Source organism: Cavia porcellus, unplaced genomic scaffold (genome assembly GCF_034190915.1).
Source record: "Cavia porcellus strain 051 isolate PalLab524CR breed Dunkin Hartley unplaced genomic scaffold, mCavPor4.1 scaffold_5, whole genome shotgun sequence".
Lineage (NCBI taxonomy): Eukaryota > Metazoa > Chordata > Mammalia > Rodentia > Caviidae > Cavia > Cavia porcellus.
The window spans coordinates 11,443,255-11,460,110 of NW_026947488.1; the positions used below are offsets into that span (position 1 = coordinate 11,443,255).

Genomic DNA, 16,856 nt, shown 5'->3' on the forward strand with positions numbered 1-16,856 from the left:
GCGGGAGTTGGGTTCTCAGCTTCCTGCTTCGGTAAACCAGGGTTTCAGTATCATAGGTACGTTCTGATCTCCCCACGCCCACCCCCACCCCATGGTAGAACTTTAAAATGTTTGGAGAATTTCTCTTTTCTTCTTAATACAGAAGTCACAGTTTTCTTTCTGCCACACTAGTGTCCCTGATTACTCAGCTGGCCTTGCTGGAGGAAGTCGCCTGTCGGTGACCAGCAGAGGAACCTAGGCATCCATCTGCTGTGTGTGTGCCCAAATGCATGCCTATATTCTCTCTCACACACCCGCTTTTAGGTTAGATGTGCTGCCCATTTGTGGGCAGGACCCAGCCAGGTGCCAGGGATATTTACTCATTGCTTGAGGGAGAGGCAGCCAATAAATGGGACCCCCCTCCCCCAGTTAGTTAACCGGGATTTGGAAACAGAGCCGGGGAGCCCTGAGAGTACTGAGAAATTATGGGCATGAGTAGGTTAGAGTTATATAGAGAAAGAGGTGACAAGAGATTAGGCAGTGGAAATAGCAAGTGCAAAGGTCCTGAGGTAGGAGCTTCTCCAAAACTCCCGTTTTGGCTGAAGTCCAGGGAGAAAAGCAGAGGGAAGGAAGAGGAGAGGAGAGGTGAGGTTGGTGGGCACAAGCCTTGGCCAGGCTGGCTTGATCAAGGTCATTTATCTTTGCCCTAATAACTGTGGGACACTGTTGTGGCGCTGTCATCTGGAGGGGGCTCTGTCCAGCCCTCTGAGATCTGCACAGCCAAGCTGGACTTCATGCAATACCCAGGAAACCAACAAGGATGTTGAGGGTGGCCGAGCATCAGCCAGGAGCCCTGACGCAGGAGACTGTGATGCAGTTTGGGGAGCAGGTCTTGTTCCCGGCTGGCAGGCCCTGGAAGTGGTCCCTGCATTTATTTACTCTCTCAGCCACTCAGCAGACGTTTATGCATGACCTGTAAGTGCCAGGTCCTGTGGCAGGTGCTTGTCAGACAATGGAGAACCACAGTAGATGTGGACCCAGCCCTGGGGGCTCTCTCAGCCCAGTTTAGAAGAGCAGACGCCCATGAAGGTCCAATAAGAGATAATTCAGGCTTTGTGGCCCGCACGGTCTCCATCCCAGTGCCTAGCTCTGTGTGCAGCACAAAAGCAAGGCTTAGGCCTGTGTAGGTGTGCGGGTGTGGCTGTGTTCCACATGGATGTAGTGTGGCTGCCCCTGGCTTAACAGAATGGGTTGCGGATTAACAGCCAATGAGATGGGAGGGCATCCGTGTGCTGATGGAGAGAGAGGGCAGGGAGCGGGCAGAGGTACCTTTCCGATGGACCAAGCCGAGGAGGTGCTGGTTGAGCGGAAGTGGGAATGAAGTGACAGTGGACAGTCGCAGGGAGAGGGCCAGGGCCAGGGACTCCAGGCAGGAGCTGCTGGGAAGCTCAGGGCTGCAGCTGGGTCCGCCTGGGGAGCAGTGGAGCGGAGGGGAGGGGAGACAGCCCGGGGCCAGGGCCAGGCTGTGTACACGGCTTCAGGGCCCGTCTAAGGGCTCCAGGAAGCCTTGCTGGAGGGCGTCTAGAATGGCCAATCCAAAAGCTACTGCATGGAGACCGGAACGTGGGGGAGAGGGGACCTCAGGTGGTGGAGCTCGGGGGTATGAACCCCAGGTGACACGTGGACCTTTCTCCATGAACGATGGGACAGCCACGATGTGCTGACGGCTAGGATGTGGGGATGTGACGTGAGGAGCCGGCTGGCTCATGTCACTGTGGCTGATGGGGAGGGCAGAGGTGGGGAGCCCTGAGACTGAGCAGGGTGAGGGCAGACCTTTCCCTCGCTAACTGCACAGGGACTTCCCAAGGTGCCATGCGGGACCCAGTGAGGGACAGAAGTTGGCAAGATGGGTGTCTGTCAGCCAGGAGTGAGGCTTGGACATTGCATGGCAGCGTGAGCTTGGGGATGGCAGTGTCTTTAGGTGATTGACACAGAATGATCTGGAACAACACTCTGCAGTGTGTGTATGTGTGTGTAGGGGGACAGACTTTGGAGATGACAGCAGAGGCCTGGAGCAGATGCCACGATTACAGAATGTAGATAATTCCACTTCTGCTGACTCTGAAGCTCATCACTTAGGGGACTCTACAGCCACGATCCTGCTTTTGGGAGTCTGCAGGATTTCCAAGCCTGTGCATTCCGTGTCTCAGTGAATCTCTTCCCCTCCCGGGGCCTCATAAAATGACCCTGATGAGACACGAGTCTTGGTTCTGAATTAAGCTGCTACTTACACTTGAGGGTGAACATGTAGGGTTCAGATGCAGTGTGTCGCGTGCCAGAGCCCCCCACGGTTCCCCTCCGTGTCCTGTGTCCACATCATATGCGTAGAATGATAAGAAGGATCTAGATCAGTGTTTCTCAAGTGGTGGGCCGTGACTGCTGAGACAGGAAACGGTTTATTGGGTTGTGACCAGCAGTGACATGAAATGACCCCAGTCAGGAGGGAGGCCAGAGGCGGCCAGGCCGCAGCAGGGTAAGTATCCTCTGAGCTGCAGGCGTGCAGGATGGCGTGGGCCGGTCTGTGGCCTCAGTCAGCTTCTGCTGAAGGCTTTCAGCCTCCCACCGATGCAGCAGCCAGGACGTGCCTGTTCCTCTCTGATCTCCGTCTGCAAGGAGTTTGGGAGGATCTGGCCTCACTTTCCCCAGGTGATGGCCTGAGGTCATCCCAGTTTGGGATTTGTCATGATGGAGCTTAGAAACATAAATAAATGACAGCAGAGAACCCCCAGCCTGTGATTGCTGTGCACGGAAGTTCTGTTTTAGAGGCTTAAAAGACCCCTCCTTCCCCCCCTTCTCTTTCCAGAAGAGCCGAATGCACATAAGGTCGCCAGCCCACCCTCCGGACTCGCATACCCCGATGATGTCCCGGACTGTGGCCTCAAGCCTTACAGCCCCCTCGCCAGTCTCTCTGGCGAGCCCCCCGGCCGGTTCGGAGAGCCGGATAGGATAGGGCCCCAGAACTTTCTGAGCCCCGCCAAGCCAGCAGGGGCCTCGGGCCTGAGCCCTCGGATCGAGATCACTCCGTCCCACGAACTGATGCAGGCAGGGGGGCCCCTCCGCATGAGAGACGCCGGCCTCCTGCTGGAGCAGCCAGCCCTGGCCGGGGTGGCCGCCAGCCCGAGGTTCACCCTGCCTGTGCCCGGCTTCGATGGCTACCGCGAGCCGCTTTGCTTGAGCCCCGCTAGCAGCGGCTCCTCTGCCAGCTTCATTTCCGACACCTTCTCCCCCTACACCTCGCCCTGCGTCTCGCCCAACAACGGCGGGCCGGACGACCTGTGTCCCCAGTTTCAAAACATCCCTGCTCATTATTCCCCCAGAACCTCGCCAATAATGTCACCTCGGACCAGTCTCGCCGAGGACAGCTGCCTGGGCCGCCACTCGCCCGTGCCCCGTCCGGCCTCCCGCTCCTCGTCACCTGGTGCCAAGCGGAGGCATTCGTGTGCAGAGGCCTTGGTTGCCACGCTGCCCGGAGCCTCACCCCAGCGCTCCCGGAGCCCCTCGCCACAGCCCTCATCTCACGTGGCCCCCAGGGAGGACGGCGCCCCGGCTGGGTACCCCCCCGCAGCTGGCTCGGCCGTCCTCATGGATGCCCTCAACAGCCTCGCCACCGACTCGCCTTGTGGGATCCCCCCCAAGGTGTGGAAGACCAGCCCAGACCCGTCACCGGTGACCGCTGCGCCGGCCAAGGCCGGCCTGCCCCGCCACATCTACCCCACGGTGGAGTTCCTGGGGCCCTGCGAGCAGGAGGAGAGGAGGAACTCGGCTCCAGAGCCCATCTTGCTGGTGCCGCCAACCTGGCCCAAGCAGTTGGTGCCTGCTATTCCCATCTGCAGGTGAGTGGGGCTTTGGAAACCATCTGTGCCAGGAATCAGTTTTAAGGGGGTAGTTTCCTGGTTAGGAGCGTGGAGTTTGGAATTTAAGGGGTGGACTGGTTGAAGTCTTGGCTTTCCCACTTGCTGGTTGAGAGTCTGAGAGGGAATTTAAGTTTCCTGAGCCATAGCTTTCCCATCTGTAAAATGGGTACCATCAGTGCCCCCAACTGGCAAGGGGTGAGGAGGACAGAGCCAAATGGTTGCTGATCGTGCCAGTGGTTTCATAGGTGCTGGGAAGACAGTAGTGAAGTCAGCATGCAAACATTTCTGTCTTTATGGAGCTCACATTCCAGCAGGCACACAGCAAGCCTTAGTATGCAAAGTCCACCTCCTCATAGGAGGAATTGGTGTTTGGTGGCATCTGCTTACGTGTGTGTTGGTACTATGCTCAGTGTTATGGAAGATTTAAAACATTAAAATGCATTAGTCTCAAGAAGCTAAGGTCTTGGTGGTTTTAAGAGATGCATATAGATAGCAGCATATCGGCTTTGAGATTGCTTTGGACTGAATTTGAGATTTTCTCTGCCCTCACTCTTGTGTGAGCATCTCTGCTGCTGACCTCCTGTTTTTAGTGTATATGCTGCTGAAGTGAGCACATGGTATGGACCTCTGATGCTGCGCCTGTGGCAGACATTACTAATCAAGACTCACTGATCACCTTGTTGATGCTGCACCTAGAGCAGACATCACTCATCAATCAAGAGCTCCCACTTTTACGATCGTCTTTCTAGCCTTATTTCATTCCCCACGAGATGAGGGTAATAATAGTATCTGCTTTGTAGCCATTTTCCCCAGGGATTAGGTTAAATGACATTCTTGGCCTAGAGCCTGCACAAAGTAAGAGTTGGAAGAAGAATGGCCGCTGTGACCGGAGAATCTCATTCTTAGATAAGCGCTCATTCACGGATAGCCCCGTGGTAGGGACGGAGGTGGCAGCCCTTACAGAGATGGTGATGGCGTCAGTAACCACCAGCGTTCAGAGCGATGGCAGTGACGTGAATGGGGACTTGCACTCAGTTTGGCATTGCTTAGCATTGCTGGTTTTGGTTTGATGAGGAGGAGGAGGTGACCTGGCCGAGGCAGAGGTTCTCGCTGCCCTGGTGGGTGACGTGCTGCTGGCAGGCTTGTGCCGTCACTGTTATTTCTGTGCTTCTCAGACTGGTTTTTTTGCTTTAGCAGACACACTTTTATGAAGTGGAATGCCCTAACGGATAAAGGGAGAGTAGTTTTGATCGCTGTGGGGATGAGGGTGGCCATCGGCCCTGCCCACTGGACTGGGCACCTGCCCACCCGGACTAAAACCCACTGAGGGCAGATCCGGGCCAGCATTCCTCTAATACAGGTTCTGGAGCTGCGGTGCTGCTGTAGGTGCTTTGATGTTAGGTTTCTGGGTTAAACCAGCTCGTGGCGGCCTGGTGCACGCCTTCTCTGAACCTTAGTATGATGGAGGGGCAGTGGTTTCAGAGACCATTTGGCTCCAGAGTTCTGAGTTCTGGGACTGAAGTTCACAGAACCACCTCAGAAAATGCTCGTAGGCTGACCTTGGGACAGACTAAGTATCTGGGCTCAGAGAGGTTAGTGACAAGCCTAAAATCAACCAGTGGCCACATTGGAAAGTAGAATATGACGTTCCTGCCTTTAAGTTCTTTCTGCTGAGATCAGTCTTGAAACGGTGATTTTATGTGGTGATTCAGGGTGAGACGGTGAATTGGTGTGAAATATGATTATGATAAATCTGTCTGAGACTTTGTAAAATCCATTTTGCTACTTGGTCTGAGGGGTTGTGTTAGATTTCTTTAATCCCTAGTAGGTGCCAGTCTGTGCCAACCAATCCAGTATTTGCAAACATTTCCTGTAAGGTCTACAGAACAGGTATTGGGGGAGCCTCATGGTGACATGTATTTCATGGGGACAGCTGAAGACGCTTGGAACAGGGCTGGAATTAAAGTGCAGGACTCCAGGCTGGCTCCGGTGGTCTAACTCTTGAATTTCCATGTCAGATACTTATCTCAGAACCAAACAGGTTAGAAATTAGAACTTGGCAACATCTCGGTAAATCTTGATGCCCTGAAATTTTTTGATACTTTAAAACACGATCAATTTGGGGTTGAAGTGGGTTTTTTTGACCTCATTCTGCAAGCTTAAAGATTCCAGTTTGCATACATGATAGAAATAGGTGTATTTAACGTGGGTGTCACGTAGACTGCAGGCGGATCTTGGTGGCCTCGTGACACTGTCACCAAGGTGGAAGGGAAGGGTTCATCACCCTGAAGCTGCGGGGTGACAGAGGCCCAGGGTGCTTGGAGAGAAGGGATGGAGGTTCTGAAGCCATCCATCCATCCATCCATCCATCCATCCATCCACTTGCCCATCTACCCGTCTGTTCACCCATGTATCCACCCATCTACTGAATCTGCCCTGGCACAATTCCATAAGTGAGATTTCTTGGACTTAATAAATTAGCAAATTGAGAGGGACAGTGGAGGGTGAATGATGTCTGGCCTTGGAGTCAGGAGACCAGAGATGAAGCCCTGGCCATGTCTCGACATGAGGGCATAGATTTTTGTTCTGGAAGGCAGGGGGTCATTTAGACAGATTTTCTAGCCCCTGGTCAGCTCCCCCGTGATGTAACCCTAAGCATGTATGTCACACACCTACCGTGTGTTAGACAGCATTGAGCCTATATCAGAGAATGAAGCTTAAGACTTCAAAGATCTTGCAGACCAATAGGTATGTGAAGGCATATATTTCTGGTCCCATAACCAAGTTAGAGCACTTACAGAAATTAACTTACACATAGAATATATTACAGGAAAAGTATCATAGTTAATATCTACCGAGCACTTTCTGTGCTAAGCTCTCCATAGGATTTCAGGATCCCGTTTCATAATCCAGGAAATTAGGACCCAGGGCGTCAGAGGCGCTGGCTCAGGTTACCCAGCCAGTGGGAGGTAGAGCTGGGACTCTAGTCACGTGATTGAGGCTTACTTAATGTTGAGATCTGAGTGCTTTGACTCGCCTGTGCCCAAACTGGAGACCTCTCTGTGGCTCGATGACCCGTCATTTATTGATCCAGTTAGTCATGACTGTGGCTGCTGTTCCCAATACTCTTCTGGATGAGAGCATCAGAAATAGATGCAAGTGCTGTAACAACTGTCAGATGCCACCCATTCTGTTTGCCACGTGGTTCTAAGAAACGATGAATAGGGAGACGAAGTTCTTGCTTAAAATCTGGAGAAACACACATGAGCAGTCTGCTCCACACTAGAGCTCTGGAAAGCAGAGGTGTTTTCTTCTGGGGTGTGGAGGGGTGCTGTTCTTTATAATTCCCAAAGGAGGCAGCAACAGCAACCAGAAGCATGCTAGTACTGACAGATAAGGACATTACTGCGTACATGGAGAAGCTGGTCTCCTTGTCTTCATGAGGATGAAACAGAAAGCACAGAAAAAGACGTGTACCTTGAGAAGAGCCCTGCCTGCCATCCTGATCGGTACCAAGCTCCTCAACATTGAGGGTTCTGTTCATATCTCGGGTGTAATCTCCAGAAAAGGGGCCATTTGCATTTATTGTACGCAGCTGGGTGACTGCTCCTGGTTGGCCGTACTCATGACGCGCTGCTTTTCTTCCTCAGCATCCCAGTGACTGCATCCCTCCCCCCACTGGAGTGGCCGCTTTCCAGCCAGTCGGGCTCCTACGAGCTGCGGATCGAGGTGCAGCCCAAGCCGCATCACCGGGCCCACTATGAGACGGAGGGCAGCCGGGGGGCCGTCAAAGCACCAACAGGAGGTCACCCCGTCGTGCAGGTAGGATCGATTCTCTTCTTTGTCACTAGGGGTTTGTCTCTGAGCTGAAGGCAGAGGTGTGTGATTCAGCCTCCGGCTCCTTTGAGGGAGGACATCTTGAGGCTGCATTAGGGTCAGGAGCTAACCTGGCTCTCGGGAGCCTGGGAGGAAAGATGTTTTTGAACTAGATAAGTATAAAATGATAGTCACCTGCAAGATTCTTTCCTGTTCTTTCTGGTTATGAGATGGCTAGCATTTTGTGGAAGTTTGTGTGTTGACAAAATGGTTTCTAAAGCCATCGCTTTAAGTTTCCATCAAGGAAAAACAAGACTGTTGGAAAAAACTGGAAAGTAAAAAAAAAGGCACATAATCAAATTATTTGAAATAATTGTTACTCGTATTTTGATATACTCTCTTACTGTATACACCTGATACTATAATGAACCTGTAGTTTGAACGCTGATTGTGAAAAGCTTTATAATCATGAGCACATGCTTGTTTTTTCTTAATCACTATCCTTTGTCTGCGGCTTTTGATGTAACTTGACAAGTGTTTATTTTCCAAATAAGTGGAGAGAGTATGCTTTTTCCCAAAATAATTAGAGTGAAATATTATTGGTAATTATCTAGTCTGGTTAACCAGGAACTGGTGTCCACCAACCAGCTCAATCAGCCGGAATCCCCAATATATTTGTATTAATGTAACTGTGTGTGTGTGTGTGTTTGCCTTAAAGTAAGTATTCTATGACAGGAAGCTTAATTGACTGTATGTACCAGAACCCCTGGAGCAGATTTTGGGGGGCCCTGAAGAATACTTAGAAACTACATAACTTGAGTAAAGTCCAGACAGATAAAACCTCCAGACCCTAAAGTCTCTACTAGTGCTTTGATGTGTCCTCCTGGTTACTAGGACTTCTGGGGTAAAAGTAAGAATTTATGAATCCTGGAAGTTACTTTGTTCTAACTCTTTCACTGCAGGGATGTTAGAATCTGTTACTTTTCTTTGATATTTTTCCCCTTGACTATGAGTCACATCTTCTCTCTATTTGTGTATCTAGTAGTTCTTGACCGTGGCATTGTGATAATCATGGATCTGGAACCTTGTAGCGACTCTGGATTTTGTTATCTTCCCTTTAAAGGAAATACAGTAACTGGCGGATCTTGAACTTTGCAGGCTGCATTTGGTGTTTTCTTTTTCGAGGGTGGATTTGTGGAGGACCCAAGTCATTTCTAACTGTGGAGCTCAGCCTTTAATTTCCTTTCCTTGTGACAGGATGTCACTGAGGCTGTCTCTGGGCCCTGGCTGGCAGGAGTGTGCTTATGCAGGAGGCCTGGCTGTGTGGGTGTTTGTTGTGGGGGCTGGACCGATACTGTGTGAACCCCGCTCCACCTCTGGTCCCCCGTCCACCCTGTAGCAGCTCCCTGCAGTAAGCTCCGTGGTTTATCTTGGGCTCACACAGCCTGACCCTTGGCCAAGGCCTCAGGCCCCGGAGCTGCCAACTGGCCTCTGATGTCCTGCCGTGAACAGCAGCTGCTTCTGCAGCCTGGGAAGCCCAGGACCCCGTGCTCCACTCCGGCCTCAGCCCTAGCCCTGCATGTCCCTTCCCAGGCAGCAGGTCCAGGGGGACGCGGGTGTGCTCCCTCAGGCAGCCTGACCCTGAGTGCTATTCGGGGCCTGACCTCCGTGGCCTCAGGTACTTCTGTCCTGTGTTAGTGGGAGTGCCGGTCTGATTATTACCACCTTCTCTGAAGCCTTTGAAAATGACTTTTTGCCCACGAAAGTCTCCCTGTCATCGCTGACCCACACTGACCTGTTTTTAGAGGGGGCCGCCTGGGCTGTAGGTTGCTGTGAGACCGCTGGAATCACAGCTTTTGGGGGAATAGAGAAACTGGTTCAAAGCAGATTAGGAGAGCAGCCTATTCTGGGAGGCCTCCACGATGCTGTCCAGAGCTGGTGTAGGGGCCCACGTTCAGGCAGTCCTGGCTTGGGAAGTCAGGGCCCAAGATGTCTTTGCTTAGTCTTATCAATTCAGTTCACTCTGTAAGTGTTTGCTGAGTGCCTCCTGTGTTTATGCTGTGTCCTGTGGGGCTGAAATATGAGGAAGAATTAGCAGCTGTGGAGCTTATATTGGGGAGAGACACTGATTAATCACACAAAGTGGAGAATATAAGCCAGCAGGTGGGATGAAGGACATACGCAAGGAGCTTGGGACATGTGAAACTGAAGCATTCATGCAGATGGGGGAAGGGCATCAGGGACTGGGGCTGAGCATGCATAGGGGAGCAGCATGTGCAAATGTCCAGGGGCACAAAGAACTACACCATCCCAGGAGCTGAAGGAGGCCAGTATGCCTGGAGCATAAAGGGAGAGGGAAGAAAAGTAGCAATGGGCTAGAGCATGCAGGGCTGGGCCAGGGAAGATACACAATCTGATCAGCTCTGACGGGACCCCACTCTCGCTGCTTTGTGGGGGTTAGGTAAGAGCCAAGGTCAGCGGAGGAGTTAGGCTCTTTCTGGAATTTCTGTCCATTTCACCAATCAGTCAACAAATGTTTTTGAGCACTTACTATGGACCAGGCACAGTGCTGCAATCTGGGAGGTCATAAGAACAGGACAGCCAGCAAGCTCACCCTGGTGAGCCTGTGTTTCAGCAAGACAGTAATAAGCTCTCAGTGAGCGTTTCCTGCAGGTGAGATCCTGACCCAGCGCTGAACGTGTTTTAACATATTTAATCCTCACAAGAGTGGCGTAAAGCAGGTCACAGCCAGGCCGAGGTGAGGCCACGAACTGTTCCCAGCCCTGGTTGTTCCGTGGTGGAGCCAGGCTTTGGACAGTGGTGGCGCTTCTTGGTGCAGGGATTTCCTGGTCCGGGGCGTCTCTGCAGCTGGCTCTGCCTCCCCCTCGCTGGTGCAGAGGGAGTCATGTAGAAACGCCCACGGGCCTGCCTGCTGCGCCCTCCCCAGGTTGGCCAGCTGTCCTGGGCGAGCCTCAGCCCCGGTCACCGGCTCATTGGAGCCGCTGCTGATTCTCAGGGGATCCTCACTGGCCCTGGCTGGGGGCAGCTCCCGGGCCACGTGAGAAGCAGGGCTCGGTGCAGCAGTCCAGAAATAGAAGCAGATGTGCAGATAGCGGTGGAGATCAAGAGAGAAGCCAGGAGAAGCAAGTGCTGAGGCCCAGAGCAGGAAGAGGGGTGCAGCCCTGCGGGCGCCCGCAGAGACTCTGCTGTTTGTGGGGTCAGAGGAGGGCAAGGAAGGCTCTGGAGAAGGGATCAGCCGAGGAGGAGTCCCAAGGGAGCTAGCTACTCCTGAAGTCTGTGTGTCCCTCGAGGACACAAGCCTCCTTTGACCTGTGGCTTTGAAAGCCCAGTGTATGCTATAAAAATCTGTAGTCAAGAGATGCAAAGTAGATTAAAAAAAATAATTTAGTAGAGGGTTCTCTTTAAAATGAGAGGAGCTAGTCCTTGATTTTTAGTGTAGGAAGTTGGTTTTAAGAAATGAAAAGAAACCTCTGAGCTGGATGTGATGGTACATGTCTATAATCCCAACGCGCCAGGAAGCCGAGGCAGGAGGGTTGCAAGTTCGAGCCCAGCCTGGACAGTTTGGGGAGACCTTGTCTCAGAATGAGAAATGAAAAAGAGCTCAGGGTGTAGGTTAGTTCAGAGGCCCTGGGTTCAAACTGCACTACCACGCGAGAAGGAAAAAAAGGGGAAGTTTTTAAAAAGGAGACACCTTTGAGAAGTGGAAGCGAGGGTCTCACGATGATGCTGTCTGAGAGGGTGAACAGCCCCCTCCGGGTGGGGGCCAGGGCTGCCCGCTCTGCCCCCCAGAGGGCAGCGCAGCTGCTTGACCCCGGCCGGGCTTGCAGCTGCCCTGCGCATGTGACCGCCACGTCCGTGTGTTTCTGTCTGCACGTTGGCCTCCCGCCCGCTTCCATTTGCCGCATTATAGAATTTCAGTTTTTCCCGTGCCTGGTGGTTTTAAGCTGCTCCTTATATAAGGAGAGGCGCGAGAGACTGCTCGTCCTCTCGGAGGTTACAGGAAAAAGTGTGCACGTGTGCTGGGCTCCGATGGGGCTTTGTTGTTGTTTTTCTTTTGCTTTTTTTTCCTTCCTTCCTTCCTTCTTTGGATATAACTGGCTCTTAGAAGAAAGTTTGTTCTAACACCCTAAATGGTTTTGGGTCGCCTGGCTCACCAGGGTTTTACGGAGGTTCCGCTCTGTGGCTGTCACTTTGCTTGGCACAATAATGTTACAGTGCTCAGGGCTGCCCAAGGGAGGAGCTGGATGTGGGGGTAGGTCAGGGTGTCCCTCAAGACTATATGGGGGCTCCCTGGCCTCATGATAAGAGGTGAGGGCTGATTTAAGGCTCACTTAGTGGACCCATAAGTCAGGATGGTTACCCCAACAAAACTGAGCATGCCAAGAAAAGCCGTGCTTGGAAGATCTGTATCATGAGAGTCTTGCCGAGGAGGTGACTTGCCAGTTGAGACCAGCTGAGTGAGCCAGCAGAAATGGACAGTGTCCTCCCTGTCTCCATCTCAGATTCAGTGCACTGAGCATAGCACATGCAAAGGCCCTGAGGCAGATCCGCCAGGGGCCAGGGTCACTGGAGTTGAATTCAGGGGTGATGGATGGTAGGCACAGAGTGTGCAGGCCTTAAAAGCCAAGGTGAGGAGCCTGGGTGTTAGTCCAGCACGGGAGGAGGACAGTGATGGCTTTTGGGTAGAGGGGATCGTGAGTCATATTTAGCTTAGACTTCCATCCATGAATGACTGGGAGGAGTTAGAGTTGAAGCAGGGGTTTGTGGGGCTGTGTCCATGCAGGGCAAGATGAAGCCACGAGGACTAGGGGTTGTAGCAGAAGGGACAGGGACCGGGTGGCTCTGTGTGTGGCCTATAGGACTCAGGAGTGGGAGGAGAGGGGTGGGTGGGTCACCTGTGTGGGAGATGGCCCAGCACCTGGGGCGCTGATGAGCTTGCTTCAGGGTACGGACAGGACTGACAGGCCCTCGGGGGCAGGCAGTGGAGCGAAGGGGCCAAAGTGGTCAAACCTGGAGGGGCAGCAGGGAGAGGTGGGAGCAGGGCCCAGTGTGCCACGCGTGATATCCCCGTTCAGTTCCTGTGGGCTGTGCGTCCCTCATTGTCAGGTTACAGTCCTGTGCCCAGGGGAACTAGGAATCCGGATTTTAATGTGAATTTTCGGTTTTCTAAGTTCTTTCCGCTGAGTCAGACTTTGGGTTAGGTTGGGCTCCAGGTAAATGGGTGAGAACTGTGCTGCTCGAGGCTTTCAAATAGGATGGGGTGAGTGGCAAAGATGCTGTGTGCCTGTGGTACAGCTCGAGGATGGTACTCTTGGAGCCCGATCAGGGTAGCTGGTCCTGTACAGCTCTAAATCCCACTGAGATGGAGCACGTCCGGGCTCCTTCAGCGGAGCCTGGATCCTGTGTAAGAGGTCACATGAGAAGGGACCGCTTGTGTCACCCCGGAGAAGCAGCCTTTTGGGGAGCCCTGTGTCCAGCCTGGGTACCACTTGGGGGCGGGACAGCGTACATAGACGGCACTTCATTCAAAACAGCTTGGCAGAGGTGGGCTTTGAATGTTTCCCAGCTCCTGGAGGGCGACTGTGTAGCGCTTCGTCCCTTTCCTGGCCATTTTCACGCCCTGTGACTGCGTCTGCACAGCGGTGTCCAGGGAGGACATCTTGCTTCGTTCCTTGTCCGTCCATGTGCTGGGCCCTGCCTCTCGCTGGGGCATGTTCTCACCTGAAGGACGATCAGAGGGCTGTCCTTGTGCCCAGGGAATGGCCACGGCGGGACGATGCTGGGCTGTGGTCTCACCTCTATGAACACTGATCTAGATTCTCTCCAACAGAGGCTGGACAGCATGGAGAAAACCCCGGGTAGCTGCTTTAGGAGGAATTCCTTGTTGGGCCGGAGCCCCCTGAGGTCTCACCTGGCAGCAGGGATGAACTTTGCAGAGTGAGGGTGGACCCACTTGTCCAGGTCACTGCCGGGGTCCCCAGGAGGCCGGCAGAGCCTCCCGCTTTGAGCACGTCAAAGGGGCAACAGGCCTGCTCTCCGTTGGCTTCAGCCTTTGATCTCCCTGAGAGTCACTTTGCATGGTATCTAGGGACAGGCAGGAGAAGCCAGCTGGGCAAAGCTGCAGTGTGACAGCGCCCTTCGCCCGCTGGCAGCTGGCCAGGCCTGCCGGCTCCTGTTGGACCGATAAAGCGCACTTCCCCCTGCTTCCTTTTAAGACACGCGACAGGAAGCTGGTCTTGCTGATGCTAATTTGTCTTGGTGAGGGCCGCTGCCTTGGTTCAAAGGACCTTTTTGACAGGGAGAGAAAGAGGACTGAGGTCAGCGAGGCGACTCAGGCCTGGGGAGAGGGTGGAGGAGGCGTCTTTCCGTGGCCCGTGGCCGGGAACCCTCTGCCCACTCCTTCCTTCGTGCAGAATCTGCCGGGCACCTACTGTGCGCTGGGCGCCGGCCAGGCACTGACCGAGCAGCAGCACGCGGGGAAGCGCCTGGCCTCTCTGTGGATTCCTGCGCCCTGCTCCTTGCTGCCGTGGCCAGGAATGGCGACCGCGCTGGCTATGCTGTCCTTGCCGTGACCTAGTTTGTCCCGCAGCCATGCCGTGGGGTAGAGGCGGTTGAATTACCGCGCTCATCTTACAGACCCGGAAACTGGGACGCGGAGCCGGGAGGCAGCGCACTGATGTCAGCCCAGCCGGCAGCCGCCGTGCTCGGTTCAGGCTCTGGGGCTGTCGGTCCAGGTGACCACAGAGCTGCGGTGTCTTCAGTTACAAAGTGGGGATCGCCTTTGCCTTTCAAGGTGCTAGGCACGGTGGTGTGATTCTGTAACCCAGCTGCCCTAGAGGCTGAGGCAGGAGGAGCGCAGGTTCTAGGCCAGCGTGGCCAGCTTAGTGAGACCCTGTCCTTAGATAAAAAGAACAGTGGGAAGGGCTGGGGAGGTGGCTCAGTGGTGGAGTATTTGCCCAGCATGTTCGAGGCTCTGGGCTCAGTTCTTAGGACTACCAGAAAAATAAAATAGTAATTTGGGTGCTTACCCAGTGGCTTTGGTCATTGAGTGGCCCTTAAACTATTGCTTTCTTGCTGAGAAATGTGGCAGCCGAATCCCAGACTGGGCTGTGTATAAATGGATTCACTCCACCTGCTACTTGTGGCAATACTTGGAGCCACAGAGAGGTGAGGTGACTCGCCTGAGGCCACATAGGAAGTGGGTGAGCCATGAACTGAACCTAGGAGGGCTTTCTTAGGCCACGAAGAAGAAACAGAAATCTCTAGTGACCCTGAGATAATTTCCCAGGTGGCTCTCAGGGGCTCCCGATGATGCTCAAGTAATTTTGAAAAGTTCAGGAAGTAAATTTAGTCCAGTAAAACCTCACCTCAGTGTCTGCTTGTCAGGTCACTGGGCTCCTGCCTGCCATGGTGGCCCTCCCTGCCTGCCCGGCTGCCTTCTCGGCCAGGGGGAGGCAGGGCAGTAGCCATCCTGAGGGCAGGTGCAGCCTCCTGGGGTCTCGGAGATGCCCGCATGAGCGCCAGGGCGAGGGCAGAACCCAGGGAAGCTTGTGTGCCCACATTTGGCCTCGTGGGGCCCAGTTCCTGGGTGCAGATGGACACTCAGACCTGCTTTCCGAGGGCCACAGGACCCACCTGGCTGTCCTCGGCGTGAGTGTGAACAAAGAGGATCTGACCCCTGGGAGCCTCAGCTTCCCCGGGCAGCAGGTTGGAGTGGACATTTAGAATTTTTATTCTAATAAAAATAAAAGCGTGTAAAGCGCTCCTTAGTGCAGCCCTGCGTGCCCACGGCCCTGGTTCCTTTATAAATTATTTTGGGGTAAGAATTACATCGAGATGGTGCGGGATTTGAGAAGCAAACGCCACAGCAGGGCGAGGTCTCCCTGTGTGATGCCACCTCTTCCTGAGGCCCCTGCACCGCCCCTTTCTTGAGCACACCTTCAGAGGCTGTGTGTCTTCTTGTGCTCGTGTGCGTGGCCCTTGTCACCACCACCATCAGCATCACAGGTTGTGGTGCACCCGGCAGGTGCCCAGCACGTCTTAAATTCTAAGGCGTGATCAAGGCAGCGCTGTTGTTGAGTGTAAAGGGCGCTGCGTTTTGACTTTCTGCGTGGGTATGCAGCAAAGCTGAACCCATCTCATCGCTGTGTGTTTAGCCAAGTAGACCTTTGCCAGTGCAGCCTGGGTTCCTGCTAAGCGCCTCCTGCCTTCCCACTGGGTGTTTAGCACATGACTGTCCCCGTGTCCTGGAGAATACAGTTTTGGGAACCTGCAGCAGGTGAATGTTATGAAACCTCAGATTCGCCTGGTCCCATGCCCAGGCAGGTGTGGCCTTCTGGCATCTTCTGTTGATTCAGGAAGCACTGATTAGCTCTCTGCTATGTGCCCGAACCTGCGCAGGAGACTTCAGATCAGCGACCAGACTTACCTGGCAATGTGTTAAAAATGCGGTGTCTCAGTCCTGCTGCAGCATGAGGGGTCGGAGCCACAGGTTACGCCGTCCCCAGCCCATCTGTGTGCGGGTTACAGTCTGTGCTGCAGCCCACCACTCGCCTTTCTAAATAAAGTTTTATTGGCACACAGCCATGCTCTTTAGACACCTGTAGTCTGTGGCAGCTTCTGTACTGCTATCAGCAGGGTGAGTCCTTCGTGACAGACCCTGTTTGGCCTGAAGAGCGGGCACCCTGGTAGAGGGAGGCTTGTGACAAACACCCTGCTGGGTGATAGGAAAGCAGTAAGTACAAGGCAGGAAAGGGACAAAGCGGGCTGCGGGGTGGTATTTATAGAACTTCTTGAAGAGGTGACATTTAAACAGAATTTGAGTGCAGTGAGGGAGTAAGCTGTGTCTTATCTTGGGGAAAAGCGTTGTTGGCATTAGGAACAGCCAGTGCAAAGGTCCTGAGGCAGGTGGCCATCTTGGGCATCAGAGCAGCAGGAGGAGCCAGATAAGTCTGATTCATGTGTTCAGTGTTGACAGTGAATGTAAATTTGATTTCATGTGAGCTTTCTGTGACACCATAGTCCCTTTGATAGGACTGTGGAATACAGCTGGAGGTCTCCAATAGCCCTGGGAACTCTCATGCATCACTGGGTACAGGCCATGCACTGCCTTTCATGTCACCTAGG

At 53.6% G+C, this 16,856-nt stretch overlaps 1 protein-coding gene across 5 annotated transcripts in view; it reads left to right on the top strand.

The window, feature by feature from the left end:
- Positions 1–16,856, top strand: part of Nfatc2 (nuclear factor of activated T cells 2) — a 123,812-nt gene that overhangs the window by 26,271 nt on the left and 80,685 nt on the right. For 3 of the 5 annotated variants that reach the window (XM_063248152.1, XM_063248151.1, XM_063248150.1), the window contains exons 2-3: positions 2,843–3,872; positions 7,544–7,715. In XM_063248152.1, the coding sequence (XP_063104222.1) occupies positions 2,843–3,872; positions 7,544–7,715 (1,202 nt within the window). The remainder of the gene's footprint in view (positions 1–2,842; positions 3,873–7,543; positions 7,716–16,856) is intronic. The other 2 variants (XM_063248155.1, XM_063248153.1) reach the window with 1 other exon arrangement.